Genomic DNA, 21,525 nt, shown 5'->3' with positions numbered 1-21,525 from the left:
GAAAGAGTGTATGCACTAGCAGACTATAACTGATCTCCTTTTGGTTAGTTTACCTCAGCAGCTGCAAATTTGCTTGCTGACAGGGGAAATTACTCTTAATTGGTGTGAGCATATTCATCACTACAAAGGGAAAAAACAGGCTGTAAAGAAGACCTATAGGTATCATCTCTTTCAAAGTGATTACTGTAAAGTGTACTTAATGCTAGCTCAGCCCCTTAGAATAATATCCTAAAGAACATATGAATAACATTCTCATTTGGGGTTTTATCACAAAGTAGTCATAAATAAATTAAGGTAGCAAAAGGTATCAGAATTCACCCCATATTAAATTCCAGTTTGAATTTAAGCAATGTATTCATCACTTAAGTATGATTTAATTGTTCTACACATGCAGCTCAAGCCTTTCTATTTTTGTTACTAATTTCAATTATCATGAATTGCCGATTGCTAGCTGCACACTGCTATGGTAAAACATGCTTTAATAAAATGTTGACCACCAGTACTGTTGTTAGCAAAGTATTTTAAGAGACTTTAAACACCAGATGTGATTCTTTGGAGAAATAAAAAAAGCTAGACATGAAGAATAGTTTTGGATCCTTTGATTCTTAGTGTTCCTCTCTAGGCATTGCCCCCTGAAGTGTCCCGGGAACTATCCAAGCCCAGGCTGGATGGGGCTTTGAGCAACCTGGTCTGGTAGAAGGTGTCCCTGCCCATGGCAGGGGGGGTTGGAACTAGATGGTCTTCAAGGTCCCTTCCAACCTAAACCGTTCTGTGATTCTATGATTTAGAGCTCTCTGTTTAACTCTTATAGCATCAAATATTAACATATTGAAACCAGCAATTAATAGTCAGGAAAAGGTGGTTCTCTTTCTTAAATGTATTTAAGATTTCTGAAACATTACACTTCATAAAACAGTCACAGGAAATACTGTTTATTTTTAAAACTGACTTCTGCATGTTTTTCTGTGTAAGCAAGTATAGGACCCCAGACTGGGCTTTCAGAGAAAGCAGCTCCTGATGGTTTGAAACAACCTTCCAAAATCACACCACAGAATCTACAAGGAAGTTGCCCTCAGCTTTAATTCAGACACAAACCATTTCAAATACAAATTACTGCTAGTAATTCAGATTTTCAAGAGACACAGTCGGTTTTAGATAGAGTAACTGTATTTGCATATGCAAGCCACTCGCACATCCCAATGTGGCAGTTCAGCAACCCAGTGGCACACAAATGGCCTTCCTATTTCAGAGTCAGACTGAGTCTGGCTGGAAATCCTTTTGAAGACTAACCTTACTGTTTATTTAAATGTGCAATAACAGAAATTAGTTAGCCTTACAAACAAGATATTTAAAATCTAAGTCCTCTGATTTTGAGTGCAGTCTTCTGATTTCCAGAATGCGGATGCTATACGGATAATATCACCTAATTCCTTTCATATCCACTGCCCTATTACAGTAACATACAAATCCTGATGTTTTGTCTCTTCCTCTCACCTTCAACAGCTCCAGCCCTTGAGTAATGCAGCCTCCTGAATGCCAGTTATGCAACCTTTGTTTGAAAGCAGAGGCCGGTTAGGAAGAAGTGAATTTTAGATGAAAGAGTAATACCAAAAGAAGGTTGATTGTTTTTTTTAAAAAAAATGTTCTCAGGAATTGCAGCTCTTTTGCAGTGATCCACATATATAACATTTTGCTTCACCTGAGCAGTGCCCGGTGTTGCAAGAGAGAGATGCATACACACAGAATGAATATGCATTGCATAAAGACAACACACACTGCAGAGGACTTCAGAAATGTTCCCATTTTACTCAGTGCAGAATACCATTGTTAAAACGTCTTTTTACTATGGCTGCTCTTTCAGCATCAGCATCATTACTGCTAAGGGAAAACGGAACACCTATTAACAAACCAATATTCAAATTAAACAAGGATACCTATTAACATTTTATCTGGGAAGGAGTATAAGGGATTTTAAAACAAGCTCTGAGGTGCCAAGCATTTACCACAGCTACCAGCTATTTCCACACATTCTATTGTAAAGAAATAGCGAGACACTGTGACATCCTGGCTCCATCCTACCTAACAAAACACTTTTTATCTGCATATATATATATATATATATACACACACACACACATGGAGTCTATGAGACTATCAATTTTAATATCAATTCTTCCAGTAAACATAATTTAAACCTATTCAGGCCATAACACTGATATTACCTAAGGCTTTATCATTCTGTTTGAAATGATGGGCAACTATGCTCCCCTGTTTTTGCAGATAAAGGATTATAAATTCACACAGAAAAAAAACAGAATGCAGTTTCCAAGAGGTCAAATGCAAATCTCATTTGCACTCCACCCTTCAGAACAAATGTGTCAATTTATGTGACTTTTAGAGCTGGTAGGTCATACAGCGCCCCAGGAGCCAGGAATTTTATTGTGAGTGTCATTTTAGTGCTATCATAAGTGGTTATGTATGGAAAAAAAAATTGCAGGAAAATGCTTAATATAGCAGAACTTTTTATAATTTTATGCAGGCCCTAAAAAAAATATTATTTGCATTATTTTCCACCTCAAATATCACACATAAAAGTTAAAATTAAGATGACATAAAAATAAAAATTACTAATAGATGTGGCTTCTTTTTTCTTTTCCTGAAAAGAGCTGTCATTAAATTGAAGAATTTCTTTCAAGACAAAGAGTGAGCAGACGATTTTCCCTTTTGTGCACACAAAATTTAAAGATTTTCTCCAGATGAGCTCTAAATGAATCAAAACTTGGAAAATTAAATTCACCTTAGGGACACTTTACTTCTCAGTTTGTAAGAGTACTATTAACATTTACTATGAAACTAGGTACCCCGGTACATTCATAATAAACTAATCCTTTTATCTGAAGTCTGAATTTAAATGAAGCTATTTAAAGAATTAAAATTCTGTCAACTTCTGCTCTTCAGAGGCAATATTTTTTCACTAATTTCTAATAAGTATTTTCAGTTCATATATGCTTTATTATTCCACAGTACGCAGCGCCACTAAAATAATTCAGACAAGTGGAAGACTGTAACTGTCAGCACTAACAGCTCAACTTACACCAAAAATGAGGCATCCTATCAATCCAACCAGCATATGATCTCATTTTTCAGTACAAACCACATTAAATTATAAAAACATCAAGAATCTACTTGCCATGAAATGAACAATTTCCATTTAAGAGAAGAGTTAAGGAACAGTCATCTTATCCTTACCCTTTCAGAAAAGATGGAGAAAAGTAAAACTTAAGAAACTCCCCATAGATACTGAATTTAAGACACATGAAACTGGAAAAGTTTCATATACATCTTGAAGTGATCAGTTCCTCTATAATTATTTTGCTTAATATCTAAGTATGTAATTCAAAAAGGAATAAACAATTATCTCTTTTTAGTCAACTGAAAACATCACAGGTTTTTTATGATGAGAATTGATCCTTATATAATAGGATCTTTTATAATTGATAAGCATATAGCTATGCCATTCTTGATACCTAAACTCTCTGAAAGTTAAGGGAGATCAGTCCTAATTAGTAGAGAGAACAAATAAAGATGCAAAGAAAAAACTAGAACAAAAATACAACACATCAGCACTTCTGAAACTTTTTAACTTTTATTGCTGGGAAATTTGTTCAGTGCAGAAGGACAGGCATGCTGTGTTTCAAATATTTGTCATCACAAATTGGCAAGGTACCATTTTCAAAGATTTCAGGATGCTTTCTTGCAAAAGGGGGGACCTTTATCATTCTCAGTAGGCTATTTGCCATAAGCACACGTGTCAAAAGAAAAGATGGTAGTCACACCACTTTTGGCTGCAGTCCAGGACTGTAGTCTGTTTGGAAACATGAGAATGCTTCAACGCAGACACATTTTTTAAAACCTGCTGCAAGAAGAAACCAACACGTTACACACTACTCTTGATGCTCTTGTATTGTTTGTGACAGGAGTGCGTAACAGCCAGAGCTGTGATGAAATGGGCCGCTCCCCACTGTACCAGGCAGAGAACACACAAGTTACTCCTCACTATGTAGAAGCATAAACTGCCACATTTTCAGTTAGGACAAACAGATGCAGCATTCTGAACACAAATATTTGCTACAAAAATACTCTAATGTTTCAGTCCATTAACCAACCTGCTGTGGCAGCTGGTGAACAGTCATCTTTTTAATTAGACATCCTTACTGATTAATTAGTCTCAGAACACTGAGCAGTGGAACCCCGCATGGTGCCATTGGGACAAAAAATATTCCTCTTCCTAGTGCTAACTTAATATCCTTTGCTATTGCTGCAAATAACAGGCTTGATTAATTTTCTAGTCAAACTAAAATAGCCTTCCTATATAAGTAATTCAATCTACAGCTAAACCGTTTCAACTGAACTGTTTCACACAAATAAAAAAACCACCAAAACCCACAAACACGGCATCAAGGCACCTGTTTCAAAGTCAACTGCACTTAATCCTATTTGCATAGACACAGTGGCTCATTTGTAACCTCCTCCACTTTCCATTTACTAATTATGCGAGCAAACTAGCTTTGAAAATAAAAAAAAAGGCAAGTAAATATTAAGTATGAAGCAAAGAGAAGCAAATACCTTTTCTCATTTGAACAGTTTTGGTAATTTCAAAGTTTAAAAAGCAAATACATTTCTACATTAGGTTCACATGAAAGTTGATCTTTCCTTCAGTTGTTTGAGATCAGTTTGCAGACAGATGCACCAAGGAAAACAGATAATGAAAGTTAATTCAATGCATGGAAGATTGTGCTTAAGCAGATGAAGAAACTTCATCAACAGTATTTGCTGTTTTTAGCTATCCTATTTCTAACTTTTAATTTTGGACAAGAGACTACTATTACACTTTTGGGAGAAGAGATGATACAGACCCCATTTGAAGGGCTTCTCATAGTCCTACCATTATGAAAAAGTTTCTGTTCTCAGAAGGTGCTTATAATAATGAAACACAGCTGTTCAAGAACTGCAAAGGTTTTTCTCTGCTGTAGCTCTTCCTTTTCTGTAGAGGCTTGTTAACAGAAGTGTTAAGATTGATCTGATGACCAGCCAGTCAGGGACTTGCAGGAAAGCTACAGCACATCACCTCTGCCATCAGGAAAGTAGACTGGAAGCCACAAACCCACACGCCTAAGATTTACACAGGCTGAAGCCAGCAAGCTTCTGAGGAAAAAGACCACACCACGAGAACTGTTTGGCTCCTAAAGAGTACCAAAAACTTGTCAAAAAAAGTTTTTTGTCGCTAACCAAGAAAAACCCAGAAGATGTAGGGATGGCTTTGTAGCCAGCACCCCTTATCGTCGATGTCACACACAATTGATCCTGGCTAAGGCAGCTGAACACAAGCACCGTGGGGCTCATGACTACAGGGATACGAGAAAATTAATGCCAGTAATGTGTAGCGTTTAATTCCATCAGTGTATCCATTTGCCATAATTTACTTTTCTTTTCAGCAAACAAGTACTAAAGTTTAATTTTATATCTGGACCTGCAAAACTCCTTAGATTTGCTTATACATTGCTTTTACTTATACAACTACATATTCAAAAACCTGAGGTCTCCAGAAATCTGAAACCTTAACTTTCATTTTTTGCTTTATAATGAGAGGATTTGTCTTGTAGGAATCAGAAATAATAATACTGGTCCAAACAGAACAGATAACTATGTTTATTAGCTTTAAATTGATTAGATTTCATTCAGTCCAAAAAACAAGACATGTGCTCGGTCTGCTACAGCAACAGAATGTACTTTCATATAACTAGTCCCTACTGCATGAGAATTATACCTGTGTGGGATTAGTGCCAATTTCAAATTATTATATTACTGAGATAAATTATTTTCATAATATGGCAATATTTAATCCCCAAATCGATGCCTCTCATATTTGCTTCAAACTTTGGATGAATTCTTAGTATTTTCACTCTTCTATAAAGTGGCTTGAAATATTATTGGCCCAGACACAAAACACCATTACACAGTCAGCAGACAAAGCTATTTTTTGGCCAACTCTTCTAAAGCCTGACCCTTTAATTAGTTATTATCTCTAACTGTTCTGGGCACATGCTTATATTGCCAAAGGAAATTATGACAATAAACAAATAATCTTATTTTTGGTTCTCCTACAAGTCATTTGGAAGGACAGCCATTTAGTCTTTCTTTAAGACCTTCGACTCAAAGTCACCATCCATCTCAAAACTGGGCATTCACATTCATATGCAAACTTTCATTGCTTTTAAGTAACATAATACTACCAACATCTACTTTATCTGAAACCATGTTTCTTTTTCTGATCATACTTTTAAAAATAATAATAAATATAAACCAAGTTTTGTTTCCTTAAACCAGAGCAGCAGCAGCATTTAAAGGTAGACTATATATGCTATTAGATGAACTTTATATATCCAGCTCATTTCTTATTGGCAATCAGATTGTAAACTTAAAGTCTTTTATAAAGAAATGATACATTTAACAATCATAAATCCTACCTTAAATTGGTCCATCCAAAAGTTTTCAACCTACAGAATGTGAATGACTGCCTTCTTTTTCTGATTTCATTATTTTACTTATACAACTACATGTACAACCCTGCCAGGTGTCACTTTCTAAACTTAGGAAAAAGGACGCGAGCATAGGTAATTTCAAGAGTAATCAGTAACAGCACTACAAAACAGGGACCCAGTCTGCAACACTGAAAAAGATAAAAAGAAGTCTTGCCCTACAAATTCAGCAGTGGGAACACACAGAAGAATGAAACCATCTAAGACAAAAAAGCAAAATGTTAATAACAGGCAGCATAAGATATAGCAAATAAAACATGTCCCAAATCAGATGCAACAGGTGTTCTATTGTAAGTTGCTTTATTACTGCCATCAAGTGACAGCAAATTTCTAACGATTTACTCCTTGACAGTGCCTGACACCTATTCTGGAAGGGACAGAGTGGGGCAAGGTGGAGCATAATTATTGCTGAAGATGACTACCAGTCACCTCAGTTGTAAACAGGGTGACCTGTGGCTTGCCACTGGTCAGTTTATCAGAGCCCAAAATATATCTTGTCATGGAAAAATTCATCTGAGTCTCTTGAGAGGAACCAGTGAAGCTGAACATGAAATAATGTCAAGCAGGCAGGAGAAAAAGCTCTCTCAATGAAGTGAACCTAGCTGGTGCATGTTTTTCTACTTATATTTTTTTAACAAATGGGTCTGACATGCTTTTACAAAAACCGTATATACAAGTACCAGTATCACCTCTTCATTGTCATCATATAAGCAGATTTTTCTCACTCTGATTTGCCTTTGTCTTTTCCTTATAATAAATAAATAAATAAAAATGCACATTCATCTCTGCTGATGTATGTTTTATTTTCCCCTTCCTGTACTGTGCCATATGCAGCAGGGTCAAAAACCTATGGCACACATGCCAGAAAGGTAACTAAGGCAGACTTTGATTGTCATACAGTACAGATTTACATATATGTCAGAAACAAAGCAGCTGCCAAATCACAACTCCTACTCTCTAAAATTGTATGCAAGACCTGCTATTGTGCTCTAGTCAAAATTTCTGAGAGGCTCACGGTAATCACCAAGCTGGAACTCAGCAGGAGACGTGAGATCTAGCAAGATAGTGCTTGTCAGTAAGAAAGTATTTGTGAGAGCAGAAGTATTTGTTCCTCCATTCCCTCCTGGAACTCCAAACTCACCTACAGATGGGAAATGTATTGGCGTGTGAATGCTCTGATATGGGAAAGAAAACACAGTTCACTCGAGCATTCTTGACACTGTTGACCTCCAGCACAGTGGACTAGAGGACATGCCTTTTGGAGAAAATAAGTATGGCATTGATTTTTCTAAATAAGATGGAGATTTTATTTTGCTTTCTGTGCTGAACTGAACACTAAAACAAGCCCCAAATTACTCTCTCCTACTGAACACATTGAACAAAACACTCCTCTAACTGAAAAATACTGCAGCCGATTTCAGAGCTTTGCATACAGGTGGATATACATAGACCAACCTGGATACCAGATCTGTTAGGTGATGTGAATAATAGTTGGCCCATCTAACATACCACTTCTGCATAAACTGCATGCAACTGGCATAGAACAATAAATGTGTATATTACGGTCTCTAAAGTAAATTTAAATCTTGAGAGTCTGCTATCATTCCATTCATCACAAGGAACACAGTTTTGGCCTGCCTACAATACAATTCTCCTCCTCCACTAGAAAGCACAGTTTCACCAAGAGTTAACCAGCAACACCATAGTAGTTTCAAAGCTCAATTTTTTAATATAATTTTCTGTTTCCCAGAAGAGGCAGTCATAAATTACAGAATCACAGAATGTTAGGGATTGTAAGGGAGCTCAAAAGATCATCTAGTCCAACCCCCTGCCAGAGCAGGACCACCCAGAATAGATCACACAGGAACGCATCCAGGCAGGTTTTGAATGTCTCCAGAGCAGGAGACTCCACAACCTCCCTGGGCAGCCTGTTCCAGTGCTCTGTCACCCTCACAGTGAAAAAGTTTTTCCTGTGGAACCTCGTGTGCTCCAGCTTGCGCCCGTTGTCCCTTCTCCTGTCATTGGACATCACCGAGAAGAGCCTGGCTCCGTCCTCCTGACACTCGCCCTTTACGTATTTATAAACATTAATGAGGTCACCCCTCAGTCTCCTCTTCCCCAAGCTAAAGAGACCCAGCTCCCTCAGCCTTTCATCGCAAGGGAGATGTTCCACCCCTTTCATCACCTCTGTGGCTCTGCGCTGGACTCTTTCAAGCAGCTCCCTGTCCTTCTTGAACTGAGGGGCCCAGAACTGCACACAATATTCCAAGTGCAGAACACTGTCACCTCTAACCACCTAGGAATGTCTTACAGAAAGGCACTGAGGAATGCACACGCTTACAGAATACGCTACTTAAGGTGTTCAAGACATCCATAAAAATATCCAGCTTCCAGAAGTGAGCCTGAACAAGAGAGAAACGTTAAGCAGAATGACCAAAATAGAAGGAGACAATGAACCTATGTAAACATATGCGTAAACTGAAAGAATCAAGACAAAAGCTATGTATTTGATCAGAAGAATAAATTATTATGGAAAAAATAAAGTAGATGTTGTTGGTATATTGGGATGGTAGCATACAAGCAACACAGAAAAAAATTTCATTAGTTCTGCTTTTTCATACAGGAGAAAAAAGTGAACAATCATTGATACCCAAATAACTCTGAAGTTTACCATGCATATATTATTGACACACCTAACACTACAGCAAAGCTTTTAGTAGCATTCAGAGAATAATATACACATGCCCCTCTCTCTCCCTCTCTCTCTCAAATAGCTTAATTCACATTACCAACACACCAAAATGAAACTGAAAGAAGTTCTGTTCACAGACATAAATATCAGACAATAAATCATTAAAAAAATTAGCTGACTAGGCTTTCTGGAATGCTCAATATTAAATATTCCTAACAATGGGCCTTGGCTTTGGTTTGGCATAGACTCTCTCCTGTTCATTTCTTTTCATGAATCCTTTCATGGAATGTATGCCAAATGATGTGATCACCAGCAGTTATACACGGTCAGACTACAGAAGAAGGTTTGTGGTTTCAGAATAAGTTATTTACTTCAGAAAAAAAAAACCTGAGTTCGCATAAATGCTTCAGTTCAGAGTAGGATTTAATTTTCTAATCTATAATAGTATAATATTTCATATTAAATACTGTATGCAATATCATCTTCCAAAATTCACATTGCTGAAATATTTCTATCATGAAAAGGCCAAATGTAGTGAGGTATTTTTAAAAGGCATGAGGCCCTAGCGTCAAGATAAGGCTTGCATTTTAGAAGTTTTCCACTCCCTCCTCCGCTGCGAAACAAACATCTTCCCCACTTTTGGAAAGCAAGAGCAAAATAATGGAGGTGGTTTTGATGCAACATACAGCTGACAGATGTCCTGTGAATGGTTTCTAAGGAACTCAACTACAACGTCGAAAAGAAAAATTTACACTATCAAAACATCCTTCTTTATTGGTAAAGGAAAAAGAAGCCGTGGTGACCGCTAGTACTCTGGGGACACTTCTAAACTTTACAAACGTAGTGCATAGGTCAAATTAAGAGGACAAGTATCAAAAAGATATGACAACATCATGAAAGGAAACTTTTACTAATAGCATCTACCCCAGAACTTTTGTATGGACAGATGATTCATGCCCTGGATAACAAATCCAACACTATCTATGAGCAACATAAAAAATTATCTTCAACCGTTTCTGCCATTATGATAATTTTTGAGACCGCTGTTTTTCTCAGCCACCCTGCAGTGGCAAGAATTTCAGAACCCCAGACGATGAGTTTGGCTCCTGACACCGCACAGTTTTTGCTACTACAACACAGTGGTTCTCAGTCTTTCAATCACAGCTATAAGCAATCTGGAACATCTATGCAGACAACTTCTTATAATGTTTACTGACTTCACTGATGACATTAGGATACAGAATGGGAAAAGATTCCCAAAAGGATTGTCCTCTCAAATTGCCATACAGCATGGAGGCTGGTTTCCTGCTAGATAAAAATGTTTTTAACATTCTTATTTAAAATAAACAACAAAACAAGTACTACCCAACTTTCTGAGGTTTTGTTTGGTTTTGGTTTTTCGGTTTTAGTTGTTTGGTTTTTTTTAAAACTAAAAACCAGAAAATTGAGGCATACAGAGAACAGAAACTGTTGAAAAAACAAAGCAATGAATTTGAATTTATTAAAAAAACAACCCACCAAACACCTGAACAGCAAGCTGATGTGCTTATTATCATCACAGTGAGTGAATAGAAAGCTAAATGTCAAGCATTGCTACAGATATAGGTCAGCAATTTCTATTGTTAATGCCATTCAGCATGTACCCATGGCAGGAGGTAAAGTCACCTAATCACAATTCCAGTTCCTTAAAACAAGTCAAACTGTTTCACTCTCCTACTACTTTGCCACTGAGTAAAACTGCTCAGCAGAATTCATTTTAACCAACGGGGGGAAAAAAAAATCACGTACCATTGTGATGAGAACTCTGTATTTATCCAGCATTGCCTGGTTGTCATGGCATCCTGCCAGCAACTGCCAAACCTCTGCCCTCAGTGCTTCTGGAACACCACTTTTCACCAGGGTGGATAATCCGTTTGGTCTCACAACAAGATTATTGTGCCTGAGAAACAGATAATCATTTGCCTATTATACTTCAACTACAAGAGTAGAAAGAAAGATAAAAGATATAAAAAGTTTTTAAACTTTCCAACGTTATTCTGAAAAGTAGTCAGCAACTGGCAACAAACTTTTCTTCCACTGGTTACGCATATTAGTATTTGTCAGATGGAAAGCAAAAATTATGCAAGGATTTACAGCAAGAACCAGAGGTAAAATGTAGTGATATCTGAATTCTCTAGGTGTAGAGAAAATAATGAAAATTAAAACAATAAACAATTGCAGAAACTGAACTCAACTGGCTAATGAAGAACAATTTAAACTGAAAGAGAAAACTATGCCATCTGTGCAGACAATTCAATTTAAATATTTGTTCAACATATATGTATAGCTTAGGTTAAGAAAAGGAAGTTAAAAATAATCTAAGCTGTATAGAGAAATAAATTTTGGAAAACAAATAAAAGCCAGTTTTAAGAGTACTAACATGAAGACTGAAGTTCCAGCTTTACACTTCATGCCAGGAGTACGCTGCAAGTCCCACAAAGCAGTAACACTTCCACATACCTTGGTAAAATCCCACCATTCCAAATAAATCTGCCTACTAGTTTGAGATGGTGTTTTACTATCTGTTTGTACACACACCAAGAAATGTAGGAAGACAATTGCAGGATAACTTTTTTTATTTTTCAACACTACATAACTAATCCTACATAAGCTGGTATATAGAACTATGAAAAGGCTTTATTCAGACAGGTTGAATACTAAAGATGTGTTTTTCAAAAATGATCCAGTCACTGAGCCCATACATTTAAGCTAAAATCACTGCACGTGCACAATATTGTAAAGCTTTCAGCCACAGATGTTTAAAAATCCTTTTTGAGATAACAGTGTTTACTGATCTAGATTAAGTCTTGCTTTGACTTATGGCAATTTTCATAGCAATGGAGCAGGAAGACTGCATGAATTGACTCCTTATTCTTTGTAATTTAGGAAGTGCTTTGCTCTGTTGTTGTTTTGACCATTGTTATATTTTTCAGCTCTACTGGTAGGAGAATGGTGAGAGTGTCAGTTTAGCCAAATGCTAGCAAGCTGCAATTAAATTAAATAACCTGCAATTTGACCCTCAATTTTGAGTAAATGTTTAGAGTAATCATTCTTTGAAACAGGTCATTAAGATGTGAACAGTTTACCACTACTGTTTAAATTTAAAAGGTGTTCTAAATAAATTTCTTTTTCCTATAGTCCAAGAAGCATATTCCCATTTTTCCAAATGACTTGAGAATTAAAAACGTGTGATTGTATAATGCCCTTACTCTTTTAAACACAATAATTATTTTAAATTTTAAGTGTGTAGTGCAATACAAGTAATTCAAAGTTTATCATTCAGTTAGCCGAATTAGAGCCCAACTAGTCCCTTTTCTCTTTTTCAGTACATTTTGCAGCAAGTCACATTAGACTAATGGTCTTGTGATGGGGAAAAGCTAGAAAGAAAACCCAATATTCACAGAAATGTCAAAAGATGAGGCACTCTAAGCAGTTACAAAATTATGAAATGTACATTCAGGAATAAATAAATAAAATACACCAGAAACTTAGAAGCTCAAATTGTTTGAAAATGAAGCATTCATAGTACGCTTCAAATCAGATTAGTTCAGTTATTACATGGATTTGGTCATATATGTTGTAAGAGAAACCGGAAGGCCTTCTCTAAGGACTCGGCAAGCAAATAAAATTAACAGCTAAAAAGGTACATCCCCATAGACATGTAACAGGGAAATTTTCAGCAACATCAAGAAAACCATACAAATAGTTTATGGCAACAACTAACAGAGCTGCACATTCCATGCTGTAATACCATCCTTACTACTGAACATATTCACAATTGAGAATTAAGCTTGCTACAGTACTCCAGATTTTACTGGATTTGTCATATATTTAGATAGCTTTATGTTAGAGGTAATACTGTTGCAACATTAGTCCATGCAGTAAAGCATATCTTTGTAACTTTAATAGACAACATCTCAGTTTCTGAATGTCTGTTTGGGAAACAGCGTGATCATTAATAATCCTTGTGCTGTATTCTAAAATAACAAACAAATACACCTTTTTTCCTGCTTTGTGTAGAGACCTAGACACCTTGCATTCTTAGACTTTTTGACACCTGCTTGGCCGGACTATAACAGAAACAAGCATAAAATAAATGCTTGTTTTAATCTAGCCTTATCCTTTAGCATGTGGAAAAAATGCATCATTCATAGGTGCTGACATCTTTAATTAGTTATGAAGTGCTGCGATTCTCCTGCACAAAATTCAAAGACATAATTTTAAAACATCAAAGAGCAAGGATACAGAACAGTGATGCATATACAATGCTCCACACAAATATTTCCGATCAAAGACTGCTATTGATCATTACTACTTTAAAAAAAAAAAAATAACCAAACACATCAGAAATAATTAAGTACTCAGCTAAATTAGCTCAGCTGGCAACAACGACTTTAATGCTGAGGCTGCAGTAAATAGTAAAATAAATTAAGAGACATTCCATTACTTTCCAACTGTTTATTGTATCTTTTTGGTAAATTATCTTACTCTTATTCCTGTTTATATGTTTGAAGCAGATTCCTGGACCACTGTTTCTGCTGAGTCAGTCCTCTAGGTTACAGTGACATTTTAATGAAATGACAAGAAGCAATTAAAGTACAAGAAAATTTTCATCTAAGAGACGAATCAGCACACCAGTTCTCCAAGTGGAAATGTTAATTTTTGTTTATTTACTTTTTTTTACAAGTGCACAGATATTCCACTAGCATACGCTGCAGTTTTCAACACATTAGAAGATTTTATTGCAATCTATTTTTAGTTTTCAAACTGTTAACATTTTTCATCTATTACTCCTTCCAAGTTTTGTTATCCTAAAAGGTAATACTGCCTGAGACACTCCTAAAGCAAATGCTACTGCTAGCCTTCAAGCTGGCTGGGATCTCATTTCTCAGCCCATTTTTAACTCATTTTAACTAATGTGTTTTAACTACTAAATGATTCTCTGAGTTAAGTGTGTAAGTTATGTTAGGACTTTAAAATAGTTCACTCCAGATGTCTTAAATATTTTGTCTTATTGAATAGTATACTTGAGTAATTTGAAGAAATAGTTGGTTACGTGAAACTTGAGAGAATAAGTTGTGGGTAGTTCTTTCCTTCAGCACACTTCTCCACTGGAGTCCAGATATTTGTCAAGGGCAAAAGTTAAAACTAAAAGAATCAACTGACAGATGAGTTAAAAAAAAAAAAAAAAAATATAGCATCTTCCAATGCAAATGCAATGCAGATTGAAACAAACCTGCCGCACAGTTCTTTAAGGGCTCAGGATGGCACTCCTCATTGGCCTTATAATGCCAGACATAAAACTCCAAACTATCTATAAACTCTTTCTTGGGATGTCCTTTAGAACAGGCTTTGGAAAGCTCTAAACCGCTTCAGAGCGGATCTGTTTACAGTCTTTTCAGGTGAGGAAAACACACTTGTCTATAGGGATCAACTGACTTCCACACTTTTCCTCAGTATTTTCTTAAACATTCAGAGGGTCCATAGCCAGAATATTTGTACAATCATTCCATTAAATATTTGTGCTTCCCAAAAAAGATCTTTCATTAAGGCCAGAAACTTGGATGACAAAGTAGTTAAAGCAGGAGGGAGGGGTTCTGGAGGGAAGGATTTTGTTAAGCTCAACAAAATCTTGTGATGTCTCATTTAGTAACCTTTGCATGAGACCTCCATTACAGATGAGGCCAGCAGCAAGAGGCTGTGTTTTGCCAAAGTTACAAAGTGGCCAAATAAAGGGGGGAATTGCCCCAATAAATCCTTAAAATGTTTTTCAACCTTGTTTTTAGAGTTAGGAGAAGGAAACTTTGCCAATTCCAGATTAAGAGCCTCTGATTATTTTTCTCTCAGGCAGCAGGAGCTATTACTTACAAAGGGAAAACCAAATAAGCGGTGCTGGCATTTGCTAATAGTGTAAGGCCTCTCAGAGGTAGCAAATACACACTTTTTCCTCTCTTGGCAAAGTGTATGCTGCTACTGAAGCACTTTATGAAACCACAGAAATAACACTGCTGAGAACATACTTTAGGCTTACAAATATTCTTCATTTTACTCTCCAGTAGGAACTGTTTCAGTGAGGATCACAGTCTTCCCAGAATTCCTTTTTAAGTGCTTACATATAGCACGTTAAGGAAAAAAAAAAAAAAAAGGGGGGGAAAAAAGAGTGCTTCGAAACAAATCAATAAATTAAATGTATGCCAGCTAGCACAAATGGCTTCAATAGGACAGACTGGAGTTCCTCTGTCTTTTCTATCCTAGTACTAAGAAGCACTAAGTTTCATGAGAGCTTAACATCCATCCTCAAGGAACACAGGTGGCCAGAAAGTTCTACACTTGAAGACTCACACCTGCAGCGTGAGCATATATGGACATATTCTCCAACACTGAACAAAACGAGACTTCTGCAGATGCTGTGGGAGAGATTAGTCAAACAACTGCAAGTTAAAATAAGAGGATTTACCAGTCCCTTTTAAACTAGGTTTAAAAACCACACTTCAATGTGTTCTGTATTTTAATTTTTAAACTGCATAAGCTGAACAATTTCAAACCTCCTGCTCAAAAGCATATAGTCTCATAAAACAAAGAAAAGGATAGTATTTAAAATCTAAGTTTAAGAAATGAAGCATTACCATCTCCCCAGTAATTCTCCCCAGGAATACAAAATCTTCTCAGGACAATCCTTTGACACATCACCAGTGCCACTGGAGAGTTCATTATCACTCTCTGAAAAAAAAAACAACAAAAAAACCAAAAAAAACAAACCACCAAACAACAACAAAAAGACAAAAAAGAAAACAAAAACAAAAGCATGCACAGATTTACCAAAGAGAACAGACATTAAAGGTGCGTACATATAGGCATCAGACAAATTCTTCTCTCCTATCAGTTTTAAAACCACAAAAAGACACAGAAAATATTAGCAGAACCATAAAGAATGTTTAGCAGACTTAACAAAACAAGTGTATTAATAAAGTTACCATAAGGTTCAAAAGAACAAGACTAGGCAATAGTTCACAGCACTGTTACAGAAAAAAAGTGGTGGGATCTAGAAAAGCATTATGTGAGAAAAGATTCAAGGCTGTCAACTATCCATTTAATGAAATTTCACAATGCAGTATTATCTAAAAGTCACATCCACTCCAGACTTCACATAAAGAGAACTCTCTTTTAAAGCATAGTAGGTAACACTACTTCATTACACTGCATCCCTTATGTGCCATTCTGGCCTCATGTGGTACTCTGATCTCAAGAAGCCTACTCACAGCCACAAAATAATTTTTTTTACTGAAACAAGTTCGTGGATGAGCAGCAAAAACAACACTGTGACATCACAGGTCATATTGCATGGGACACAAAAGAATGCTTTAAATGTAAAAGAAACCTCAAAAGTACTAGGAATAAAACATTTATGGAGGAATATATGTCCTTACATGACTGATACACAAAACCAGAAGGGATAATGTGAGACTGGAGTAGTGTACTCAAATAACCATCCAATCCAAGTAACCATCCAATTTCCAAGTGTCTTACAGGTCTATGCAGGTGTCCACAGCAAGCTAAACAGTCTAATTCTTTAGAGCAGCTCCTCATGTGAACGTGGTTTTGCAGTTATTTAGACTTTTCCCAGTTTTATCTGAATAAAATACTGCTAGAAATTAAACATGAGTACAATTTCAACAACATGAAACATTGACAGGGCTCCAAGTCTCAGCATCTTTACTATGATCCACAACCTAAAAAAGACACTGTAACAGGCCCATTATCCTCAGAAGCCTCTGAAGTTATGGACAGTTTAGACATTAGAGGGTAATGTCTAAAGGCTGCTCTTTCCTACAAACTGAGCTGTCTCCAGAAGCTAAAATAAAACAAAAAAAGAAGCACCAAAGCCACATCTGCTCCCAAAATCCCTTAGATACTCTCTTCAACACAGCTCAGTCACATCTGGTTGCTGACCTAATATCTTTAATTCCTCAGGTACATTAAACACTTCACCTCCAACTTTATATAGACAACAGTAGTAGTTCAGGTAGAGGAGGATCTTCAGTACTTGTACAATTATCCTCTTAAGTCTTCATCCTTGTATTCTCACTTCAATTACACGTTTCTAATTTATAGTCTCAGCAATTGTCAAATACAAGTCATTAACAAAAAAATCATCAGTGCTTAAATTCGACAATGAGCTGTGAAGACAAAGATAGCATATACTCTCTTTCAAGGACAATTAACAGCAAAAATGCTGCCCTGAGAGAAGAGAAGCATATCAGAAATCTCTTTGTATTTCAAATTGAACATTAGAGCAGTGAAACCCTTTAGCTTGGAACCTGTTTGTACAGCTTTACAGGCCCCAAAATACACCATCAATTTTAGAATTAAAAAAAAACAAACCAAACGAAAAAAAGCCAACCATACTCATCATAAATCAACAGGGAACTTGATTTTAAGGTTTCCCAATGTTTTGCAAACATTGACTGTATCTAAAGACGGAAATATGAAGATCTAAAATCCCCAAATTTATCATTTTAACTAAAATTTGATATCACTATAAAAGCTTCTCCAGCAACCAAAGGAACCCGTTAAGTTCCAGTGGAAGAAATGTATTTGAAGACTCAACTTTCCGTTCGTTTTAAAATTACCAAAAATACTGTAAAGCCAAATCTCCTCACTTACCACCCAGGCCTGGTAATAATTAAAAAAAGGTTAAGTTAAAGCAATTAAATGCATTACATATTTTAAATTCTCTCCTCTCCTTATTTGCCTAACTGGATCAAAGAGATTAATTATAAACGCAGCCCTTCTACTTCCCATGGAAACAAGGGAAAAAACGCTGAGGAAACCTCCTCTAGATTGAGTACACTGGCCATTCAGAGACACAAGGTACTTGTTAGTGAAACTGGTACATATTAAGAAGCTCAATAAACCTGGCTCACATCAGAAATTAATCATAAACCACAATTTCAGAAAGGTTTCACATATTCAAGCTAAAGGGAGACAATTTGGCAAAAAATTCTGAGTTATTTGAATTACTTTGGAAAGGCTGAAGAACTACAGTGCATTTCTACAAGAGCTACTGGTGAAAATATACACAAACAAATCTTGCAGTCTGAAACAAAATCTGATAAAGATGAATAAAATCCCCAACCAGACCAAAACATTTAAAAATTAAGCTACACTGAATACTTTCAGGAACAAAGCACACTACTTGTTATCTGATCCAAACCTGAGCTTGCCAAGGAATACTAACATCAGACAAAAGAAACAAACCCCTTCTTTTCTCACTGTGCTGGAATTCTGTGCCAAATTCTTCGAAGTTCTTAAGGAGATCAGCGTTACACAGCATATGTACTCCAGCAAGATACATCACAAAGCCACAGTGCTCCAGCCCTGAAAATTCTTTCATCTGGAAGGCTTAACAGTATTTGGAATGTATTATTCAGTTATATGTCAGAAAATCACAGGCCTTAATTAGAAATGCCATATGCTCCCTTTCAAAAGACACTAACGTCAAACTTCAAAATAGAACAGGGCAAGGAGAGAGAATAAACAGCTTTAAAAATGTCTGTTTGCACTGTAAAGACTATTTACATATTCTAACCTGTGTAAGCACTTAGGTATAAATTAAGAAGAAAAAAAAGAAAGAAAAAAAAAAGAGGCTGTGGGAGGGTTATTTAACTGTAGATGTTCTTCTCTGAGGTGTACTTCTATACATTTTTTTGCACATCCTATAGCATCTATATGCCAGCAGCATAAGCCAGAGCATGATTTTATCCACCCTTATTCTGCTGGGAATGCCACAGATCCCTTCCTCTAAATATATCGTGTACTTCTCCCTTCCTCCTTTATTTGCCTTGACCTCTCAGAGCCTATCAACAGGACAATAAAACTTATGCCTCACTAGAATGAGAGGAGGATGGGAGACCTCTCAAGGGAGCACACCTGAGGGGCTGGGTTGTAAATGTGAGTACACCCAAAAAGCCTTTAAGAATACTGACAGGTAACAGTAAGCCTCTCAGGTTTTTTGTTTATTTGCTTGATTTGAATTGTAATGTGCTTCACAAAATTCACAAAATCTCACTTCGTGGATGCCTCATGAACGAATTCCCCAAATTCAGAGCCCCTATTTAAAACAAGCCTGAAGGATCGCACTTCCATAGCAGCCATCACCCTGCATGGCATCAGCATAGAATCACAGAATCCTTTGGGCTGAACAGACCTCTGGAGATCATCTAGTCCAACCTCCTACTCCAAGCACACCTAGTTAGATCAGTCACATGTAGATCTCAGTGGGAAAGTCTTGAACACCTTCAAGAAAGGAGACTCCAGAATGTCTCTGGACAACCTGTTCCACTACTTGACCATGCTCATGGTTTAAAAACAAACCAACTAACCCTCCAAAACCATCCTTTTATCTAAACAGAATTTCCCAGGTTCCAATTTGTGTCTGTTGCCTCTGGGCCTGTTATTGTGCACCTCTGAGAAGAGCTCCGAGTCCTCTGATGTAGACAGCAATAAGATTCTCCTCTGCACATTTTCTATTCTAGCCTGAACCAAACACAGTTCCCTTAACCCCTCATTGTATGTCATGTGCTCCTGCCATCTGACCAGCTTGGTGGCCTCCACTGGACTTGCTCTAGTGTGTCAGTGTCTGTCTTGTACTGGGGAGCCCACAACTGGACACAGTACTCTAAACACAGTCTCACAGGTGCTGAGTAGAGGGGTGGATCATTTCCCTGGACCTGCTGGCTAGACTCCTGCTAATACAGCCCAGGGTGTGCTCGGCCTTCTCTCCTGTGGCCGTATACTGCTGATTTGTTTTCAACTTCCTGCCTGCTGGGATCTCCAGGTACTTTTCTGCAAGGGTCACTTTTTATCACTTACTAGTGACGCCCTGTCTCGTCACACGGGGTTATTCTATCGCAGATACAGGACTTGTCAATTGCCTTTGTTGAACTTTATGAGGTTCCTGCCAGTGCATTTCTCCAGCCTGCCCAGGTCCCTCTGACTAGAAGCCCTGCCCCTCCAGACCCACCCCCCACCATTTGCTGTTGTCCACAAACCCGCTGAGGGTGCACTTGGTCCCATCGTGCAGGTAATTAATAAATACATTTAACAGCACTAAGCCCAATACTGATCTCCAAAAGATACTACTACTTAACTGGCTGCCAGCAGGACTTTGCAGCATGGATTGATTCTTTCATCCCCACAGTTCAGCCAACCTTCCAACCTGTATTATTTTTCACTTACCCAGTCCCTATCTCATTGAGTTAATGATAAGGACACTATGAGACACAGTGTTGGAGTCTCTGCTAAAATCAAGTTATACAGCATTCACCACACATCCCTTGTCCACAGCACTGGTTGCCTTGTCATAGAAAGCAATGAGGTTTGTGACAATGATTTGCCTTTCATAAATCTATGCTGGCTGTTACCAACGACCTTGTTTGTCCTTCACATATTTAGAAACTACTTTCAGGAGTATTTGTTCCGTAACTGGTCCCATGGACTTAGGTTAGACTGACCTGGGTCTTCCTTTTGGCTCAATGACATTTGCTTTTCTTCTTTTGGACATTTGCCATTTACATGAGATAAATATGGAAGTCTATGCAGAAACCACGCAGGTTGGGGGAGGATTTCTGGATGATGGATTTCACATATAGTCTGTTTTGTTAGTATACCTACAGACAAACCTAAACATGTGTAAAAAATGGTCTCTTTCAAAAAATCTGTAGGGACATTCAAGAACAAAATAAATCTAACTGAAAAGAAGATTGGCAACCTATTGGATTATATATAATTTTGTGCCTACTCCATTTAGAAACACTCACTACATAAATTATTCATAATATGAGCAGACTATTCAGAATAGGGCACAAAGAGTTGTATTTTAAGTGGCCCAGCACTAACATTTATTATGTAACAATAATGTATTGACTAGGCTCCATTGTAACTTCCTGCCCTCCTTTAAAAAAGACTCCAACTTTTACAAGTATGGTTGTTGGTATGAAAGACCTCTGAGAACTTTAGCAGCACCTTTAGCAAAATAAACTATGGCTCATTATCCTTGGTAACCAGTAATTTGGAAAATGCTCCCCAAAGTGGCCCATCTTCCATGTACCAGAGGCACCTCTTTGGATCTAGTCTGATCCAGAATAGCTTAAAAAGCTGTTTTCAGAGTAAAACAAATAAAACTTTCAGAATTAC

The 21,525-nt window shown here is 37.1% G+C and overlaps 1 protein-coding gene across 1 annotated transcript in view; it reads right to left on the bottom strand.

The window, feature by feature from the left end:
• Positions 1-21,525, bottom strand: part of RABGAP1L (RAB GTPase activating protein 1 like) — a 258,884-nt gene that overhangs the window by 185,976 nt on the left and 51,383 nt on the right. The window contains exons 12-13 of the mRNA XM_086463421.1: positions 15,957-16,050; positions 11,080-11,230 (exon numbers count right to left, since the gene is read on the bottom strand). Of these exons, the coding sequence (XP_086319547.1) occupies positions 11,080-11,230; positions 15,957-16,050 (245 nt within the window). The remainder of the gene's footprint in view (positions 1-11,079; positions 11,231-15,956; positions 16,051-21,525) is intronic.

The sequence above is a fragment of the Leptosomus discolor genome, chromosome 3 (assembly GCF_034619465.1).
Source record: "Leptosomus discolor isolate bLepDis1 chromosome 3, bLepDis1.hap2, whole genome shotgun sequence".
NCBI lineage: Eukaryota > Metazoa > Chordata > Aves > Leptosomiformes > Leptosomidae > Leptosomus > Leptosomus discolor.
Note: the sequence above shows the minus strand (reverse complement) of the source record. Positions and strands in the feature narration are given on the sequence as shown.